The sequence below is a fragment of the Vulpes vulpes genome, chromosome 8, assembly GCF_048418805.1.
Source record: "Vulpes vulpes isolate BD-2025 chromosome 8, VulVul3, whole genome shotgun sequence".
NCBI lineage: Eukaryota > Metazoa > Chordata > Mammalia > Carnivora > Canidae > Vulpes > Vulpes vulpes.
Window position 1 is genome coordinate 61,739,034 of NC_132787.1, and position 23,387 is coordinate 61,762,420.

A 23,387-nucleotide genomic window follows, 5' to 3' on the forward strand; every position below is an offset into this window, starting at 1 on the left:
TATTTTCCTTCATTGTTTTTCTAATACCCTCTTTCCTCCTCTTCTCCTAAACTACACAGGGACCTCTCACTCACTCACTCATCAGAATACATGCCCAAGGATGATCAGAATGAATTAGAGTTCATTATGAAAAGCAACCGTGTCCTCCTCTCCTCTTTCCTCCTAAATCCTGCTCCCCAGAGGCAGCCATTCTTCTGATGTTCACCCTCTTTATCTAGAATGTTTGTGTGTGCTACTGCCTATTTTTTTCAGGTTTTTTAATCGTGGTAAAATATATGTAACACATAATTTTCCATGTTAACCAGTTTTAAGTGCACAGTCCTATGACACTAGGTACATTCATACCGTACAACCATCACCACCATTCTTCTTCAGAACTTCCTCATCCTCCCCAATAGAACCTCTGTATCCACAAAACAGTCATTCTTCATCCCCTCTATCCCAGCTCCTGGAAGCCATCATCCTACTATCTGTCTTTATAAATTGACTACTTTGGGAACCTCACACACATGGAATCACACATTATTTGCTCTTCTGTGCCTGACTTATTTCACTTAGCATCATGTCCTTAAGGTTCATCCATGTGGTAGCAAGGGTCAGTTTCTTTCCTTTTGAAAGCTGAGTAATAATCCATTATGTGTATGTATCACATTTTGTTTATACACTCATCTGTAAATGGACTCTTGGGTTGCACCTGCCTTTTCCTGTGTGGAGTTTTAGTGTGGCTTTTATTAAACTAGATAAATGCAATTCACAGCCAACCTCTTTAAGATTCCATGAACACTTTTCCTTTTTTTGCACAACTTTTGTTTTCTGGGGTTAAGTTTTCTCATTTTTAAGTTTACTTAAGCTTTGTATGTATTTACCATTACTTTGTTCCCAATTTCTCCCCAACTATCTGAGTTCCCTCTCAATATGTACAAATACATCCAGTATTCTATTACTTCCACCTTTTCAGGATACCTCTTTAAACTTTCTAAAATGCTCCAGACTATACTGGTTGTACTTTCTCCCTGCTACCCCACTGTTGACCAACTACCTCTCTTTTAATCATCATCCTAGAAAATCTATTTACCCCTTTCCTCTCTTCGGTTATCTATGTCCTTTAATATCTCATATCATTTTTTGGGGGGGGGAGTGGTTTGGGGAACCAAATTTGTGAAGACTTTCATTACTGAAAACATCTTTATCCCACCCTTACACTTACGTGGCATTGTGTAGCTAGATAGGGAAATACAGATGGATAATCATCTAGAATTTGAAAGACACTGCTTCACTTCAGTCTATCTTCCAGTACTGCTATAATCCAAAATCATTTGGACACTGAATTATATTTTTTATCTCTAGAGGCATTTGGGATTTTATATTTGCCCTCTGGCTTCTGAAATCTCACAACATGCCTGGATGTAAGACTATTTTCATCCCTTATATTAGGCACTTTTTAATCTGGAAGTTTATGCCTTAGAATTTTGGGAAATTTTCCCATGTTATTTCTATGAATTCCTTTCCTTCATTTTCTCTAGTTCCTTTTTCTAGTATTTAAATATTGGATTCTCCTGGACTGACCCCCTAATATTTTTCTATCTTTTTTATTTCCTATGTTCCATTTCTTTTTCTTTTTACTCTCTCTCTCTCTCTCTTTCTCTCTCTCTCTCTTGGATCTTCTCCACTTTATCTTCTCCACAAATACTCCTTTAAGGTTTCTGCTTTCATATTTTTAATTCCTAAATATTCTTTTTTATCTTTGAATTTCTTGAGCACCAGGCAGAGGGAGAGGGATGCTCCCCATGGAGCAAGGAGCCCAATGTGGGGCTCAATCCCAGGACCCTGGAATCATGACTTGAGCCAAAGTCAGACACTAAACCAACTGGGCCACCCAGGTGTCCAGGAATTTCTCCTTTTGTGTAGCTTTCTTATCTTGCTTCTACATACAATTTTTTTCTCCTATCTTCTAACATTATTGTTTTGTTTGGCCTTTTAGTTTTCCTCTTCTTGTACAGTCTCTATCTTTTCCAAGTTGCTTCTTTATATGTGTTTGTTCTGACCTCTAATTGTAATGTTAGAGGATTTCCTCAAATGTCTGCTGATCCTTAATGATCTGCTCATATTTCAAACTGGGAAATTAAAAAGCTGATTGAAAATTCTGTGCATGTACATCAGTCTAGTCAACTACAGATTTCAAAGTGATGTGACTTGTCCATTTGGTTGTGGACATATCTTTAGGGCAGTTCTCTTGGACTACTAATCATATTATTCGCAGTGCCTTCCAATCTTGTACCTGAAGGATATAAACCTGGCTATTAGAATCCTGGGAACCAAATCAGAGAAGAGGGCTGTGAAATGCAAAATGAATCTCAATACTGAGCACACAAACTTTCACTGCTTTCAGTTTGATAACCCTACCCTCGACTTCTGTCTACTGTCCTCTGGTCTTCTGCTAGAGCTGGGATAGGGTGGTTAGTTGGTGGGGAAAAGCTGGGAAAGGAATCAGGTTGTCTAACTGGTTTTGAAATAGATAGTCAACCAATCCTTCTGTATGAACATCAGTTCTACCTCCCTTTCCCGAAGGAACCTGATGCTATAGATTTCTAAAACATGGGAGTTCTACAAAACACAAAATATTGGGTTGTCCTCAAGCTTTTTCTACTAACTGGCTTAGAACTGCATTTTCTTGGGTATGTTAGGACAATTATTACACACCTACCTACTTTCCAGCTTCCAAATTATGTTGCTATCATCTAATTCTCCTGTATTATTTATGTTTGGGAGCTCATGCTAAAAAAAAATAGTAAAAAAATTTTAAAAACCCTTACCTATTCTTTTTACAAGTTTGAAGAGGTAGAAAATATATATGTTGAATTCAACATTTTTAACAAGAAGGCAATTTGTTAACCTCTTACTACTTCCACAGTGCTTTCAGGAAGGGTCAAAATCCATTCAAAAAGCAATTTTAGATATTTTCATATACTTAAGATTGTAACTGGAAACTAAGAGCATTTCCTTACAACATTTTTTAAAAGATGCCTTTTTAAAAAAAAAATGCCTTTTCCTGAAAAATGTTAAGGTGTAGGTACATAAAATTTAATTAAATAACACAATAGTCATTAACTGATTTATTAACTATTTATTAATATCTACTATCCCCAAGTACTATGCTAGTAAAGTACTGACTATAAAAATAAAACCATACCTCTGTCCTTACACAGACCACAGACTGGTTGGGAAGACAGATAAATAAAGCAGCAATCACGTTAATGAAGTTGTTCACTTCTAAGAGATGTCCCTTGGAGGGCCCTACTGGCTCTCTACCTTCACCATTCTCATAGCTTAGCAATAAGCTCATTCAGTAAAACTGATTTAGCTCATCTGAAGAACACTAGGTCTCTTTAGTTGATATAAGTGGCATTGATATGACAATTATTCTTGCCAAGACATTTCTCTGATCAACAGATCCACCTAATACATACTGTCTTCTGCTCTTCCCAGCTTCCCCATAAGTGATCTGAGAGCAGGGTCCCTCTCCTGAGCAACATATCCTGCTGTTTGTATAGCAAAGCTAAACCTATCACATCTCTCCAGAGAAGGACAGTATAATGATGTTCCCATGCACTCTGCTGACCTTTCTGCCTATAAGATTTACTGAGGGACAACTTACTTTATACCTATATGGTGTGATGCTAATTTTTGTGTATTTATACTTCTTGCATGACACCCTTTTGTTACTTATTAAATTCATATATATATAATTTGGTCCATTTCTGTACTTGTATTCTGTTCTACTAGTTAGTTCATTCTTCTACTATATTGTATTATTGCTCACAAGTCAAGGTTCAGTAAAAGGAATATTCTCAAAAAAAATTTAATCTTACAACCAAAATACACACACACACATACACATACACACACACACATATATATATATATTTGTAAGAGATGGTGTAAGTATCATAATAACTGCTCTTCCTCTAGATTTTCTAAGCAATGTTCTATGAGTACACCACAATACCATAAACTGTATTGAGAATCCATAAGATAATTTTCTCCTAAGTTTAAAAAAAGGAAAATTTCTCCTAATAAGCTAGTATGCTTTGCTTAGTCAAAGCAAATAAATATTATATTCATTATATACAAACACATATATATACATCATAATTTCCTTCTTACCCTGAAAAAAGAAAGTTCAAAGTCAAACTGCAATATTGTCTTCAGATCAGATTTAAGAAATAAATTATCTTTCTTCTCTCATCCCAACTCAATACCAGTAAAAGGATACTGATCTCTTATATTTAATAGTCTTCTAATATACACATGATTCTTAATTGAAATCAGGTCCAAAATATTTTAGAAGTACATATAACTGTTTTTTAAGGCAAGGAGAAAAAAATTTAAAAATGAGATCTAATTCAAGACTGAAAACTGTCATAGGAAATTTAATTTTAGGGGAAAAAAAGTATTTCAATACATCAAGTTTAACCTCTAATTATGTTCTCCACAGTCTTAAGAGTCTATTCGCATTCACCATTCACCTAGAATAGTCCTTTTTCTTTTAATTTAGCATTTATTATATGCTTGGAACCAAACTAAGTACTTGATTTCTCTAAATGCTTTCAGATTTTTGAAAAGTTTAAAAATTCCTACTTTAAGAGTTGTGAAGACTGGGATACTTAGTAACTTGTTCATTGTCATATAGCTAACAAATGGTAACTCTAGGAGTCTAACCCAGACTCTAAAATCTATTCTGTTAACTATCATATTATTTAATAGTAAACCAATTTCCTACTATTGGACTACGTACCATATTCTGATTGCTAACTATTCTGATTGCTGCTTATATATAAATACAGAAATCAAGAAGAAAAGAGAATATAAATTAAATACCAAAATACCAGACCAACTAAACACCACCTTCTCTGACTCCAAAAGCCATGTTCTATTAGAGTATTACACAGCATCCAGCACAAAAGAGGTTTCAACAGCAATATCGCTTTTTCTTGGCAGTCATTACCTAGCCTGTGTTAATTCAGTTGGTAGTACTATACCAGATCTAAGTCAAAAGATGTCCTACACAATAAATAAAAGAGCACATTTTGCTCTGGTAAAGACTTAACCAAAGAAAGTCAAGACTTGAAAGAACCATGGAGACAATGAATCTCACCCAAAGATCAGTTTCTTTGAAACCAGTTACTAAAGGATGACTGCCTAGGAGCCTTCCATCTCTTTTATGAGCAACCAGTTCCTGTTCTAAGCAACAGTTATATAACCCATATAATTTAGCAAAGCCAAGTTAGAATTTTAAAAGTAAATAAATCCTTCCCTTTGTTAAACAGCCTCACACAGAAATCAACCTAGCCAAGAATGTTTATATTATAAATGTTATTTAGCCTCACAAGGCCTAAGGCAAACTAATCAAAATAAGAAATACAGAACTTCCCTCCTGCACAAATCAATTCCATAACAAGTGAATTACAGAAATCAGTATCAACAGGAAACCTAGAAAACAGCAGTCAATTAACAAAGAATTTCTTTATAAAATCACTTGAAGCCAAAATGATAATTCTAAAATAAGATATGCATAGTATTTTGGAAACATTCAGGAAGAAGACCAACATAAAAAATAAGACCAGATAAAAAGTAGGGGCTTTCTGCCTACTTTGCAGATGGTTCTATTTCCCACGGCAGAACCCACAGGTGGGTCCACTAAATGCTGTCCATCCAATACCATTTTAAAACATAGATATATGAAAATATGATTTTCTGAAAATGGAAACAAGACTGCTTAACTTAAAATTCAATAACACAATAAATAGCAGAATGGACAATTTTAAAATTCCTCCTGAGATTCTACTAAATGGTTGAACTTCTCTCCTATTTTTCATACTTACACATTTTCTTACTTTTCTGCAGCTTCATAGGTATATTGGAAGTGAGGTAAAAAAAACTCAGGCTTCTAGCCTAGACCATTTTAAACTAGACTATACCCTTGTGTCTTACCTCCAGAGGCTAAATAAAACTGTACAGTTTAGTAAAAAGTAATTCTACCCAAGACCAAAATATGCTCGTTCGTGCTCTCACAGTCTCTCTCTCTCAAATAAATAAATAAATCTTAAAAAAAAAAAAAAAGGTGGGGGGTGCCTGGGTGGTGGAGTTGGTTAATCTTTCAACTCTTGATTTCAGCTTGGGTCATGGTCTCAGGGTTGTGGGATCAAGCCCCACATCAGGCTCCATACCCAATGCAGAGTCTGCTTGGGATTCCCTCTCTCTGTCTCCCACTGCTGGTGCTCTTTCTCTCTCTCTCTCAAATAAATAAATAAATCTTTAAACAAATTTTTTTAAAAAGACCAAAATAATGGAGCATATTAATTTTCTACTGCTGTAACAAATTCTTATAAGCTTAGTGGGCTAAAACCACACACAATTACTATCTCAGTTTCCATGGTTCAGGAGTTCAGCATTTTTTGCTGAGTCTTCTGCTCAGGGTCTCACCAGGCTGAAATCATGGTGTCAGTCAGAGCTGTGGTCTCATCTAGAACTCAGGATCCTCTTCTAAATTCATTTATTTTATAGGAAGAATTCAGTTCTGTGTGGCTGTAGAATTCTGGTTCCCATTTCCTTGCTGGTTATCAGTTAGTTATATCCCTTAGCACCTACAGTTCCATGCCATGTATCCCTCTCCAAAATACAGCAATTTATTTCTTCAAGACCAACAGTAGAGCATCTGCTGCAGCTTTAAATCTCTCTGACTTCTATATCTGATCCCCATTCCCTCTTTTAGTCTACCTGACTAGATCAGGCCCACACACTCAAGGAGGGTGATTTTGCAGGATGCATACACCAGGGGGCAGGAATCCTGGGGTCATCTTAGCATTCTGTCTACCACCTGCGATCAAAGCAAAGAGATTCCTACTGATAAAGTTTTATCCAGAGGCAATATAGCACTTTAAATACGAAGGAATGGATAAACTACATATCCTTCAGATCATCCTCAAATAGTATTTTTTGCAGCATATCTTTTGATATAATGTTGGAAGCCACATGTTGAAGTGAGAGAGCCACAGTCAGAAGAGTCCCAGATCCTGACGATCACTTGAAGGAAGAGCTATCCTACCAGGAAGATCTATTTTGGACTTCCACTGAGCAAAAAATGAATCCTCAACAGTGAGATTTTAGAGTTTAGCTCTTACAACAAGCAGCATTATTTAAGGAAAACAGAAACTAGTGTTGGAAGAATGGTTTTGCCTTCACAAAAAATAAATAAATGGCACTGGTTGAGACGTCAGGCAGTAGGCAGCAAGAATGTATATTTAATGAGTTGAAAGCCTGGAGAGCCCCCATAACACTATGGTAAAACAACTGGTAAAACTGGAACCTGTGATAAATGAAAAGACACACCACATGCCTATGGGGTCTATAGCTTTGGAAGTGAATGGAGAATCAGAGTTATAGCATATATTGGTATTTACTTTCTGCTTCTAGCAAGGCATTACATAAAAGAGATAAGCACAAAAAAAAATTTGCTGGTTTGCTAAATGAAATTACAGGAAACAGAAGTCCAGATACTTGGGCCTCAGAGGCTTAGAAAGCTGAACACATAGAATCCCAATGGTAAAAGAATAATAAAGGTTTGAGCAATAAATCCCAAAGAATAGTGCTAGTAGAACAAAGTGATTCAATCCTGAAGTAAAGATCAGATTCACTATGGTCCTCTTACCCCTTATTTCATACAGCCTCGAAGTAGGGCCATTGTAATAAGAAAGGCATGAGGCAAGGCCTACAAACTAGGGAGGAGAAACAAACCCATCCTCAAAATTATAGCTAGAAAAGAACACTGGGTCTGGTGTCCACCTAGAACCTATGGGAAAGAAAAAGATCAGAGGCCTCCTAAGTTGTGAGGTAACTAGAGTGCCCAAAAGCCACAAAAATGGACTAAATAAACCTTTGGCTGTTCAGAAACTTAAAACAACCCTTGGACCCTTAAACTTGCAGAAGCAGAAAGCAGGCAGTAAAAGATATATAGGGAGGTATATGTGTATAGATGTAGTTCTAGATATTAGTGTAGGTATCTAGAAACAGAGAAAGAAAATGAGAGACTGAGAGAGAGAGAGATTGTCTAAGAAAGGTATATTCCCCAGCACTCACTTCCTTCTGAAAAAGAAAAAACAGAGTGCAACCAGGAGAACTACAGGCAAAGGAATTCCTCTCAGAGTTAGTGTGTAAGCGAGAAAGACCCACTACTACCAAGGCAGAAGGATTCCCCAACGATGGCCCAAAAGGATTACACTGATTTCCTTATGAAGCAGGAAATACTGTGCATCTCCCACTATTCCCTTTTCTAAATGAAAGCTTTTGTTGTAGTTATTCTATTCTAACTTCTTCATTGGAGGTGGGAGGGAACACAGGTATAGGAAATTTGTCATCTTTCCTGGTCAGCTACTCATCTGGATCCGGAGACTTATCTGGATCTGAGGGAGAGTACTGAGCATCCCTGGAAGATAACAGACTTTGAAATGGATGTAGTAAATAAATGGGATATTGAATTGCCTTCCTTGGGAAGGAGCATATGTGTTCTAGGGATGAGAGGAAGAATGAAGAGATATTTGATGACCAAAGGGTAGAATTGTGTCACAGATTAGCTACTATGCACCAAACCTTAGTCCTTCTCCTCTTAGTAATAGAGTGAGATTATTTTCTTTCAGCCTCCCTTGCAGGTCAGTAAAGCCAAGTAAGAAATCCATCACAAGTCAGAAATACCATTTTGGGCTTGACATAAGTGGAAAAGAAATCATATCCTTTCCCTCTTTTCCAACATCCATGAATTCAAACAAATATTTATTGAACAATGTACTACTAATATATGGTAATTTCTTTCCCTCCCACTTTCCTTATTTTTTAGGTACTATGGATCCTAAAATATGTTAAGATATGTTTATTCAAAGATCTTAACTAACATAACTTAGAATAACAATATATGCTCTTATTAGAGCTATACTTGATATGAAGTTTTATAGGAGGAATGAAGCATTATCAGTTAATTAAAAGTCCTGAATCCACAATGTTTTCTTCAGTTCTTTGTATGACACAAACACACCAAACAGCTAATACTTTACACAAATTGAGTGCCATAGTAGACAAATTCACCTCAATCTAACCTGAATTCTACTATAGGATCTGACCTTTACAAGCTCTCTAAACTTGAGCAAATTACTTCCCTGCCCTATGCCTCAATTTTTTTAGATAATTAAGAAGTGAAGCCAGATAATCCACATTAAATGAAATAAATGTATTTTCATGGAATACTTTCTTTCACCAAAAAGGAACTGAAGTTAATTTCTCAAGCAGAGGCCTTAAAAAAAGGGCAACTTTAAAAAAGAATGCTTCCAAAGAGGCTCTGTACTATACTTTCCTATATTCTGAAAGTTTAGAAAAACTTGCCAAACACAATAGACTTGTCTTACAGAATACCTTCATTCCCATACTCAAAATATATACCTAGCAATACAAAGATACATTTTCAATAATTAATTTTTTTCTTCACTACTAAAAAATGACATCATTATTTACATCAGATTTATCATCAATTAGTTTTAAACTTTCCCCATCATAAAACATAACATTGACAAAATTTAAAAGAAAGAGGAAAAGAATATCTCTATTGCTTTAGGAAAGGAATTTCCAACAGGCAAATCTCTTTTGCAGAATAAGATATCTGAAAGATTACCAAGACTTGGTGAGATCAAAAATACAATGTGCACCCTCCCCTCCTTCCTTCCAGAATGATAACCACAAATGACTTCTTCAAGAACATAGTTGTTTGTAGAACCAAACAATACTTTCCATAAACAACCAAGTCTTCTATTTGTTGTTGTAGGCTACATTATAAGGTATACTGAGATATTTTAATAAAATCAATGTGATTTAAATTTCGAGAGCAAGCAGCCCTGCAAATCATTAGCGTTCTTTTTATTTAAAATGACAAAAAAAAATCAAGCCATTCCTTGGTGGCTTTCATTACTTAGAGATGAAAACATTAAAAGAAAAAAAAAAAACCTAAAAATTTCTAACACATTTGTTCATTTATAAGCTGTAAATGAATCTCTTTCTGTGATCATAATCCACATTATTTCCCAAAAGGCCTTTCTTCATTAATACCCACTGATACCAGAAATAACAATTACAGAAATATTTATAAATAACATGATATCTTGTTTACATAATAAGTAATTAACCAAAAGTACCTGCAGCACAATTTAGCTCATTACCTAGAAAGAGATCTTTTAAAAATCTTGGGCTTCAAAGCATATCCAAAGTCAAGGAAAATATTCCAAAACCAGAAAAACCTCTTTAAAGTCCCTATTTAACCATCACAATAAATCCATATTTACTGACATCCACAGAGCAGAACATACTAATAAATAAATAATGCACTGTTCTGTTGAAAAAAAGAAAAACAAAACACATCTTTTAATCAAGTGTTCCCATAAAGAGGAAGGACTTCCCTAAAATGATACGAAACAATCAAGACACTTAGCAGAGAGAAACCCATGTTTAACAGAAACTAGCAAAGTTACTGGCCAACCTATCATAAACCCAAGACCTACTTGCTTCATGGCAGTCTCTCCAATTTTGTCAGAATGTTTGCGGATACTCTCCAGAAAGTCTTTGAGATCAGACATAGAAACATCCTTAATTTCTTCACGAAGCTTGGGGATGTTATCCACCATCACCTTGCAGAATCGATAGTGGCTTACTTGAGGCAGATAGGTATGCTCTAGATGTTCCAGAGTTTTCAGTGCAGGATAATGCCTATAAAAGGAATCATATCACCTTTAGCTCAACTCAGTCTTCTTTAAGGCCACACATATATTCCTTAGGTAAAATTTCTAGCCTGAATTAGTTTTCATTGTTCATTACAACAAATTCAGTATTAAGTTTCAAAAAAAAGAAATCAATGGAAAAATGTCAAATTATTCAAAATTAACATATGCATTAAAGGACTTAGTAAATTACAATGAGAAAAGATTTTATCCCAAGAATATAGAAAACTTAGAAAATCTACCAATGAAATCCATTATACAAAAATTAAAAGAAAATACAAAATGATCATATTAATGCCAAAACAACCATCCTATAAAATAAAATACTGAAGTCTAAACTTCCAACTATGGCACAGGGAAGAGCTTAGCAAATCTTCTACCCAAAAAAACAAATATAAACTAAACAAAACTGTCCCAAACAACCATTTCAGGGCTCTGGAAATAGACCAAAGGAGAACATATTGAAAAGTGTTTATTCATGAAAACTGCTGAACAATGGAACTCTGTGGTGTTCTTGCCTGGGGCTACCTCCATCAACCCTCCAACTCCATCCACACTCCATCCCCCTCCCTCCCACTGGTTATATTGGCTTGTCATGAAAACCAGCAGCCTCCCTGCCCTTAGAAGCAGATGTGATTTAGAGTGGCATTATTAGGTAAAGTAGGAAACTCCAGATGAAGGAAAGAAGGAAAGAATAAGGACAAACAAACAAACAAATAAAAAGATAGGGAAATACCCCAGCTTTCCAGGCCTGAAGTTAGTCTGGGTTGGGTCAAAGGGTAGATTAGAGGACTAACCAGAAATTTAACAGAAAGTATGGAAATAAGAGATCCACAGAAGGACCCAATAGCTCTTTGCACAACCCTAGCCTTAGTCATGACTAAGGTTGTATAAATGTGCAGTAGGAGACCCAAAAGGGTCTAAGCATTCCACACACCTCTGGCTGACTAGGAGGCAGCAGGCACATACATAGCAGAAGCCCTGGGAGAAAGTTAAAAGCTCAGGCTGTTTTGAAAATTGCCTGAATTTTTAATGTATTCCATAGCCTCCACACATATCCACTGACAAAGGTAGAAACCTTTTTGGCTCAAGTTTGATTGAGCACAAACCTTGGACCAATCTTTGGCTAATGACTATCCTTTAAAAATGAAATATATTTCCTGATAAACAAAACCAGATAATTCCTTACTACCAGATCTGCCTTAAAAAAAAAAAAAAAAATTCCGAAAGGAAGTGACAATAGAAACTAATTGGAATTCACAGAAAGAAATAAAGAGCATAGGAAATAGTAAATATATGTGAAATATAAAAGTCTAAATAAATATTTCTTTCTCTTTTCTTCTTTTAATTTCATTAAAAGAAAAATTTTAAAACAAATGATTATAATACTGTATTGCTGAGTTTATAATATATAACTATATGACCATAATAGCACAAAAAAGGAAGTAAGAAATGGAGTTAAGATGAAGCAAAATCACTAATATATATTCTACCAAAACTACATCAGCATTAACCTAAAGTAGATTGATATACTAAGATACAGATAATCCATACAGCAACCTCTAAATAAATAACTCAAAATCTATTAAAAACAAAAGAGGAATTAAAATAGTACACTACCAAATATTTAATATAAAAAAAAAAGAGAGTAAAGGATAAGAACAAAAAGATATGAAAAACAGAAAACAAAGAGTAAAATGCAGCCATAATAATTACATTAAATATAAATGGACTAATAAACACTCCAGTTAAAAGGCACAAGGTTAGGATTTAAAAAGCATGATCCAATTACATGTCCTCTACAAGAAACACACTTTAGATTCAAAGATACACAAATAAGTAAAAGTAAAAGATGGGATAAGATATACCATGCAAAAAGTAACCATAAAAATGCTGGAGTGGCTATATTAATATCAGATACAATAGATTTTAAAAATAGAAATATTGCTGGCTATGCAAAAGTAAATATTGCTGGTAAGGCAATAGTAAGGGGAACGATATTTATCTGATAGGTAGGAAAGCTTCCATTAGCATAAGAGAATGAATAAAACTAAAATTGATAAGTTTGACGAAGTAACAACAAAATAAGTTACACATTAAAAAATATAATAAGAATAAAGAAGAAACAAAAACTTGGTAACGATTATTTAACCTAAAGTCAATTGAAGGAGTCACAAAAGAAGAGTCAAAAAACAAGAGTCACAAAAGAACATTAAAAAGGCCAATAGGATAAAAAAAAAAAAAAAAAAAAAAAAAAAAAAAAGGCCAATAGGGGTGGGGGTGTGATTTGAACAGTTATGTGGAAAAAATGCAAATCAAAACATGATTTTGTCACTCAAACTCCCAAAGATTTCTTAAAACATAATGGGTATTATTATCAGGAGTTTCAATAAATGAGAATTCACTGCCTGCTGGTAAACAAATTTGTATTAATGATACAAGTTTTCACTGAAGAATCTTACCAAAACAAGCATTCTAACCAGTTGCCTTTCCAAAAAGAAATATTAGATTAACAAAAGTATGAAACCTCCTGAATTATAGGTATTTACATAAGTCAATAAAAAACTAATCTAGATGTCTAATAATAAAGAACTGGTAAAATAAAATACATCATGATACATCCACATAGTAAAAGACAGCAAAATGGTTACAATATTGTTAGGTAAAAGCTATTCCAAAAAATAAAATTTACAAGTATAATCATAATATTTTTCAAAATTATAAATATGCATACATATATAAATTATGAATATATGTGCATGTATGAGCTATATATCACTAAATACATGCATACACACATAGAGAAGTACACAGAAAATGAATAGAAAAATACAGACAAAAATGTTAACCATAATTTTTTTCCCTTGGGATAGTAACATTTTGGGTGATAATTTTTCTTATGTTTTTAATTTCCTAATTTCCATACTTCCCATGATATATTTAGTAGAGGAAAAACTCAGTTGCAATCTTATAAATAAAAAAACTGATAGCTCTATTTTAGATTTTTAAGAATGAATTTCACAGTATACACTTGAGCTCTTCTTGCTCCAATATACTTAGTACCACAAACACTAAAGACTAGAGATTGGTTTTACTTTTTTTTAATGTCCTTACCTCACATGTTCCAAAAATCAAAATCTTAGTCCAAATAAATGGAGGGGAGAAAGATTTATTTCCTCTACATTTAGAAATAAAAGTACAAATATAGTTAATGTGAATTGGTTGCTTTTATTACAATTTTACAGACTCAAAAACAGTACTGATTTGTTATTCACATGGTTTAGTGTAAACAGAATGGTGTTTATACTACAATTAGGTATGAAGAGCTATGTGCAATAAAATTCAATTCCTCTAGAGAGAAACCTTAGAAGGGATAGAAAGCCAGAAATTAAGCCAAAAAGATAAACACACTTTGGGGTTTAGTTATATTTTGGAACATTGTTTATAGAATGAGAAAAATCTAACAATGTTGCCTGCGGACACAAGCACATTCACTGATGAGACACATGGCCAACATGCTGAAAACATCTGGTCTGTCAACTCCACATTTTTCAAGGCTAATTAGTACAAAACCCAGTGATTCCTGGCAACAAAGAATGTCACCTTATTTTCCCATTGTCCTTTCGCTACCATATTCATATTCTAACTATAACAGACCAATAAGATTATTCAAATTTCTAGTGTATTTTAATATCAGGGACAGGTTAAAGAATGACAGCCAATTAAACACCTGAGTAGCAGATACCAAAAGAAAAAATTTCTATTTCCAACAGCCATGGAAATCTAAAACCACATTTTGACCTTATTTTTGATAACCTCTAACCATTATTAAAACTAAATCAGAAGCCAAATCTTAAGTTTCATTTGCAAGTGTGCTAGCTTTCCCTGTCTCCCTCTATTACACCCCCTAATAGAAATGTGAGCAGAAAAATATTAAAGGAAACAAAATCAGGACATATAAAAGAAACAAGGGAAAGATATTTAAACAATTCTATAAACTGGGTAACTATTGTCAGAATAACTTAGACATAGCTGAATGCTATTGTGAGAAGAGGAATGTTAATTCTAGGCAAATTAAATTTTGGTCCTTTTTTGCCATGGTATAGAACTCTCACACAATAATGATTTTTTAAGTTCTAATAAGTGATCTTTTAAAGCAGATCACAACTACCTGTGAGAAATTTTTATAAATTCAAAGTATGATAAGAATATAAAATAAAAGCTTTGACCACAGGAAATATTAGTGGCTTTCCTTTTTTTTTTTTTTTTTATTAGTGGCTTTCCTAATCAAAGAGCACTGTTAACAAATATTTAATCCTTTCTATGTGTTACAGGTAGAAAGATGATCAGGTATCTTTCCTTAGGGAACATAGAACCTAATAGTATTATCACTATTTACAGTTTTAAAAAAAAATACAACTACGCTTCTACCCATGCAGGAGTGACAAAGAACAGACATGAACTCCCAAACTTAAAAAGCAGAAGACTGGCTAAAATATAAAAACTGATTTGGTAGTGAACAGTGGTCTCTGAAAAAAGGGAAACAAAAAAGCTGAGTTTAAGTTTAATAATTATCCAGGTTATATGTGACTTCTAAATCACGGGCAGAATCAGAGAAAACTCAAACATAGCCTAGCAGCTTAGCAGAGTTAAAGTCAAAGATAGTTCAGGAAAGGTGACACAACTTGAGGCTATACAGCAGAATTCCAAACAAAAAGAGGAGGAAAGGAGCAATGCAGAAAAAAGAACTGCAGAATCTATACAGGGGTTCCCTTAAGTCTTTGCTGAGTACTAGGCCAGGTATAGAAAAAGTGAAATTCCACAAGGACAGCAAAAAGAAGGGAGGGAATGAAGGTGGACAGGGAAGGGAAAAAGGAGAGGGAGAGAGAGACAGACACAAGGAAAATATGTGATGAACACTTCAAGGAGCTCAGAAAATGCACAAAAACCTCGGTGAAAAGTCTCTGGGGATTCCTGAGTTATTCCAAGTAGATGAATACTACTCTGAACTACCCTTGGAATGAAGGTGCAGCTAGCAAAGACTAAAATTGGGGTTTGGGTGCCTGGGTGGCTTAGTTGGTTAAGCATCCAACTCTTGATTTTAGCTCAGGTCATGATCTCAACTCAAGTCATGATCTCAGGGCTGTGAGATTGAGCCCCACCTCAGGCTCCACACTTGGCATGGAGCCTGCTTAAGATTCTCTTCTCTCCTTCACCCTCTGCCTCCATTCCTAAATAAATAAATAAATAAATAAATAAATAAATAAATAAATAAAGTTTGATGAGAACAAATAGATCTGCAAACTAAACTTTTTGCCAAAACAAAAAGCAATACTCTTTAAGAAAAAAACAGTTCCCCCAAGTCCACACTCAGCAACATAATATGTTTGTATCCAATCAAAAATTACTAGACATGATAAGAACCAAAAACTTGGCCTATAACTAGTAAAAACAAAATCAGTCTGCAAACAGAAATCCAAAAATGCTAAAAGTGACAGAACTAGCAAAGAAGTACATGAAAAGAAATATCAGAGCCATGTACATGTATTCTTAAAAAGACACAAAAATAACAAGAAATTAAGCATTTAAAAAACCCACTGGAACTCCTAAAGATGAAAAATATGTTATCTGAAATGAAAATTTCATTGAATAGGATTAAAAGAAGATCAGACAATGCAAAAGAAAGAGATCAGTGCATTGAACATAGGAATAAAATCTATCAAACATAAAGCACAGAGAGAGAAAAGATCGAGAAGGAAAAAAAAAAAAGAACAGATTCTCAAGTCACCTGTGAGATTATATGTTGTCCAACATAATATGTAATTAAGTCCTAGAATGAGGATGGGAAACAGACAGAAGAAAAAAATGTTTGGAAAATCCGTATCTGAACATTTTCCAGATTTTACAAAAACTATAAACCTACAAATCCAAGAAGCTAAACAAGCTAACAGCAGGATAAATTCACACATATACACATGCATGCACACACATATACGTATGGCAACATGCCTCAAAATCAAATTGCTAAGAACAAATGATAGAGAAAAAAGTTTGAAAACAGCTGGAGAAGACACATCAAGTAGAGTGACAAAGATAAGACTGCTCATATACCCCTCCCTCAGAAACTACATAAATGAGAAGGCAAATGATGTCTTAACTAATGAATCTATAAACCTAGAATTCTATGTCCTTCAAAAATAATTTTCAAAGACAAAGATGAACAATAAGATATTATGTCACACTCACCAAGATGGTCATAGTCAAAAAGCCAGACTATAATTTGTAGAATTTGTAGAATAATTTCTAGAATTTGTAGAAATTGGAATCTTCATATGCTGATGGTAGAAGGTAAAATGGCATAGCTGCTTTGGAAAACAGTCTGACAGTTCCTCAAATGATTAAACATAGAGTAATGATTAAATCATAGAGTAATCAAATCATTAAACATAGAGTAAACAATTCCATTCCTAGGTATACAGCCAAGAGAGATGAAAACATATGTCTACACAAAAACTTGAAAATAAAATTTATAGCAGCATTATTCATTAAAGCCAAAAAGTAGAAATAACTCTAATGTTCATCAACTGATGAATGGATATATAAAATGCGGTATATCCATACGAGGGAATATTATTCAGCAATAAGAAGAAATGAAGTACTGAAATACAGTACAACATGAATGAACTTTGACAATATTATGTTAAATGAAAGAATCACAAAGAACCACATATTGTAAGACTCCATTTATATGAAATGTCCAGAATAGACAAATCTATAGAGACAGAAAGTAAATTAGTGGTTCCCAGTAGCTGGCAAGGTGTTAGGAGCGGGGGGACAGGGAGAAGAGGATTGGGTAGACAGCTAAGGGGCTCAGAGTTTCTTTTGAAAAGAACAAAAGCATTCTAAATCGACTGTGGTGATGACTATACAACTCTGTGAATACACTAAAAGCCACTGAATACACATTTTAAATTGATGAACTGAATAGTATGTAAATTATATCTCAATAAAGCCGTTAAAAATATTTTAAGCAAAAAAAGAATATTAAAAAACAGATAATATAAAAACTAAATAAAAAGAAAGCAGCAGTGGCCATATTAATACCAAACAACAAATACTTTTTTTAAAAAAGAATATTACCAGAGATAAAAAGGAACCTTCCATAATATAAATAGGTCATCTCATCAAGAACATATAGCAATGCTAAATGTGTATGCACCCCCCCAAAAAAAAGCTCCAAAATACAACAATATCAAGAACTGAAAGAACAGAAAAAAGACGTGCAGATCCACAATCAAAACAATCTCAACACTCCTGTCAGCAACTGACAAATACAAAATCACTAGGATGTAGAAAACCTGAACACTATCAATCAAGTATATCTAAATGACTGTTAAAGAATGTCCTACTCAAAGAGAATATACATAATTTTGAAGTGTACACGAAATTCTCACCAAAACGAACCATATGCTGGCCCATTAAAACAAGTCTCAACAAACATTTAAAAAGTTGAAATCAGGGAAGCCTGGGTGGCTCAGTGATTGAGCATCTGCCTTCAGCTCAGGGCATGATCCTGGGGTCCTGGGATCAAGTTCCACATCAGACTCCCCACTGGGAGCCTGCTTCTCCTTCTGCCTATGTCTCTGCCTCTCTCTCTAGTCTCTCATGAATATAAAATTTTTTTTAAAAAGTTGAAATCATACATTTATATTTATGAACACAAACTATAATTACAAATCAATTTTTAAAAATCTGGAAAATCCTCTAATACTTGGAAGTTATCCAACTCATTTCTTTTTTTTTTTTCTAATTTTTATTTATTTATGATAGTCACACAGAGAGAGAGAGAGAGAGAGGCAGAGGGAGAAGCAGGCTCCATGCACCGGGAGCCCGACGTGGGATTCGATCCCGGGTCTCCAGGATCGCGCCCTGGGCCAAAGGCAGGCACTAAACTGCTGTGCTACCCAGGGATCCCTCCAACTCATTTCTAAATAATGAGCAGATTAATTTTTAAATCACAAAGGAAATTAGAAAACATTTGAGATAAATGGAAAAAATACATTATCATAAAACATGTAAAATGCAGTTAATGCACTGCTAAGAGAAAAATGTACAGGTTTAAATAGCTACATTAGAAAATAAAGAACTGGCAGGCAGATGGGGTGACTGGGTGAAGGGCACTGAGGAAGGCACTTGATGAGATGAGCACTGGGTGTTATACTATATGTTGGCAAATTGAACTACATTAAAAATAAATAAATAAAAGGCAAAAAAAAAAGAAAGAAAAGAACAAAAATCCACCTTATAAAGTTAGAAAAGAGAAAATTAAACCCCAAGTACGTAGGAGAAAGAAAATACTAAAGATAATAGCAGAAATCAGTAAAATAGGTAACATTAAATAATAGGAAAAACTCAAAATCTAAAGATGCTTTTATGGAAAAAATTAATAAAACTGATAAACCACTAGCTAGAATAATCAGAGATAGAGAAAAGATTTACCAATATAAGTAATGAAAGGAAAAGCATTACTGTAGATCCTACACATTAAAATAATAAGAGAATAACTGGAACAATTTTTGCTAATGAATTAAACAATTTAGACGACACGAGAAATTACTATAAAGACATAAATAAGTAAAAGTTACTCAAGAAACACAAAATGCAAACAGCCTTGTATTCGTTTTTTAAATTAAATTTGTAGTTAAAAACCTTCTCACCAAAACCAAACAAATCTCCTGATCCAAGTGACTTCACTGGTGGATTCAACCAAATATTTAAGAAGGATAATGCCAATACTTCAAGAAAATCAACACTTCAAAGGAAACCAACCCATGCTATGAGGCCAGCATTAATTTGACACCAAAGTCAGACCAAAACAAACAAAAACAACACTACAGATAAATATTCCTCATGAATACAGATGCAAAAATCCTCAACAAAATTTTAACAAGTCAAATACTGCACCATATAAAAAGGATAATATACCATGATGAAGGAGGATTTATTTCACAAATGCAAGTTCATTTAACATTCAATAAATTAATCATATAATTCATATTAATATACTAAAAAAATTTTTCAACATATAATCACCTCAACTGACACAGAAAAAAGCATTTGACAAAAACAATATTAATTCCTGGTACAAATTTTCAACAACCAGAGATAGAAGGAAATTTCCTCAACCTTCTAAATGGCACATACAAAAAAACTACACCTAACATCTTAATGGTGAAATGTTTTCCCCCTAAGATCAGGAACAGGGCAATGATACTCATTCTCACTACTTCTACTCAACATTGTACAGAAAGTTCTAAACAGTACAATAAGACAAGAAAAACAAACCATAAAGAAAGCTTCCCAGTTGTAAAGAAAGGAACATTTGCAGATAAGATGCTTATCTACATAGAAAATCCAATGGAATAAACAAAAAACTGTTATAATTAATGACTTTAGAAGGTTTCAGAAAACAAGATAAACATACAAAAAATAAAATAGTATACTAGTAATAAATGACTGGAAATTAAAATTTAAAAATCAAAAACCATTTAAAACTAGCATCAAAAAACATTAAATATTTAGAGATAAATATGATAAAAGATATGTAAGACTTACTAAAAACTATAAATACTGCTGAAAAAAATTAAAGAAGTCCTAAATAAATGACAATATCCATATCAGTTGGTGGGGAGGGAAGATATAGACCAGCATGGTGCACAAGGGACCTACTGAAATAAGGAGGATGCCCATATAGAAAGGTAGCCTGGTATGGAATGTCAGAGCCAAATAGGGATGAGGAGGGTATTCCTGTAGAACAGAAGCTTGCCACAGAGTATTAGAGTCCAAGCAGAATAAGGAAGATATCATACAGGAGGGTAACTCAGTGTGTGGTGTTAGCAAGATAAAGACTTACAGTGACAGCAATAATAGGCAATTAGTTTCATGAAAGGAACTGATCCAATAAGTAAATACATTATGAATAATGAAAATCAAGTTACTCAGCAGTAATGAGTAGACTGAGCACACAGATCTTGGCTTCTAAATAACATTATTTACTTAGGGAAATGACTGATTCCAGGGCTGCAGCAGGCAAAGTACAAGATAAACCTGAAAATTCTCTCCTTTCCTAGTAACAAAGTACTCAAAAAATTATGAAAACATATTTAAAAAAACAGAAGCCAGACAGAAGGGGCTACTCTGGTGCCATTCAGGATAATCTGAACAACAAAATAAGTAATATTAACAAATTGTGACTCATCAAATAAAATAAGAAACCATGAGTCCATACTGACATAAAAAAATTAAAGTGAAAAATCTGATGAAAAGTGATTACTTTATATAACTATAAAATACCTCCCCATAAATTTTTAATTACAAATGTAAAAAAGAGCAACTTCACAGTGGAAAAGAATAAAAGTGAACACTATCCCTCATAGGACAAATCAAATTTATATGTGACCTGGTAAGATACAATGAGAACACAGCACCACTTTTGTAATATTCCAGCCACAGACATATAACATGAATGTAATCATGAGGCAATATCAGACAAACTCAAATTAAGACACATTCTACATAAAGTTGGCCTGTAATTTTCAAAAGTGATAAGCTCATAAAAGTCAAGGAAAGACTGCAGACTGCTCAAAGCTGAAGAATAAAGAGACATGACCACTAAATGCAATACATGTTTTAAACTTGATTCTTTTGCTATAAAGAACATAACTGAGACATTTAGCAAAATCTGAACTGGGTATGAGGATTAGATGCTACTAATATATCCGTGTTAATTTTTATTCTCTATTGCATTGTGGCTGCACAGACGAATGTCTTTATTTGTAGGAAATTACACCAAAGTATTTGGTGATGACAGGGTATCACATTAGCAACTTACTTTCTACTGGTTCATAAAAAACATAGCTAATTTATATGTACTTAAGAATGTTTAAAAATAAAAATTTTTAAAGACCACAAAATAAAGGACAACAAAATTTACGACTACTATGCAACAAAAAGTACTAACCTTACAAAGTTAGCAGATAAGCCATGCATTTGAAAGCAAATATTTGCAGGATATTCCTAATAAGAGGAAAAGGTGTCCAAAGTATCTAATGAATTCTTATAAATGAACAACAAACAACCTAAGAAAAACGGGCAAAATACATGAAAGAAAATCCAAATGTCCAAAAACCAATTTCACTAGTAATCAAAGAAATGAAATCACAGCACAATAATCTATCATTTGATAACCATCAGACTGGCAAAAACCAAAAAGTTTCACAATACAGATGTTGCCTAGAGGTGGAGTAACAGACCTCCCATAAAATGCCAGGGGGAGTCTAAATCACTTTGGAGAATAATCTCTAGTAAGAATGAATACATGAATATCCTTTCTTTGATTTCTTTCTAGGTATAAACCCTAGGCCAGTAGAATTGGCAGAAGCTAGATAGAAAAATGCAGAATCTCAGGAATGACCCCCAGACCTCCTGAATCAGATTCTACATTTAATAAATCCCCATATGATTTGAATATATAGCAACATATGAAGAGCACTGTTCTCAAGCAACCTTGAATGTGTAAACAAAGAGACATGAACAAGATTATTTATTGAACCAATGTCTGCATAGCAAACAACTGGAAACACATCAAACATCTTTCACAGCATTGGTTGAGGACAGTTATCCTGTAGCAACAACAATCCCAAAAATTTCAGTGTCTTAAAACAAAGATTTATAACTTACTTATATTATACATCCATAACAGGTTGGCAGGGTAGTTCTGTTCATTACAATTACTCAGGGATTCAATCAACATCTTAAAAGTTACCATTTGTCATAACCAAGGGAAAACAGAACTCTGGAGACTTGTACTAGAAATTAACTGTGAAGCCCAAAAGTAATATTCATCACTTCTGCTCACAGCTTATCAGCCATCTTATCAACTCACATCTTATCAGTCACGCAGCCCAAAGGAGCCCAGGAAATATAACCATACTATGTGCCAGAAAAAGGTTGAGATTGAAATATTGGTGCACAGCACTTATGACGACTGAAAATGAGAGGAAAAATGTGAATTATTCATATAATGGACTATTACAAAGGATTAAATTAAGTGAACTAGATCTATATACATAAGGTAAATAAACTCTCCACTAGTATGTAAGCCCCACAGAGTAAATATTTTTGTCTGTTCTCTTCAGGGCTGTAACCCCAAGAACAATGCCTAGCATATAGTAAATACTCCATTCATTTTTGTCGAATGAATGAATGAATTTCAAAAAAACAGGACAAGAACCATTCATACAAATGTTTTTTTTTTATCTCTCTTTTTAAGATACTATTTGTTTATTTATTTGAGAGACAGCATGAGTGAGAGAGATCACAGAGGGAAAGGGAGAAGCAGACTCCCTGCTGAGCAGAGAACCCGATATAGGACTCGATCCCAGGACCCTGAGATCATGACCTGAGCCAATGGCAGACGCTTACTTAACCAACTGAGCCACCCAGGTTCCCCCAACATAAATGTTTTTAAAAACACAATACAATATATGATTTGTAGACTTTAAAAACATGGACTAG

The 23,387-nt window shown here is 34.0% G+C and overlaps 1 protein-coding gene across 3 annotated transcripts in view; it reads right to left on the reverse strand.

Annotated features, from left to right (window-relative positions):
* The window catches only part of EXOC6B (exocyst complex component 6B), a 616,640-nt gene that overhangs the window by 493,255 nt on the left and 99,998 nt on the right, over positions 1 to 23,387 (reverse strand). For all 3 annotated transcript variants that reach the window (XM_025994563.2, XM_072766927.1, XM_072766926.1), the window contains exon 6: positions 10,596 to 10,800. In XM_025994563.2, coding sequence (XP_025850348.1) covers positions 10,596 to 10,800 — 205 coding nt within the window. The remainder of the gene's footprint in view (positions 1 to 10,595; positions 10,801 to 23,387) is intronic.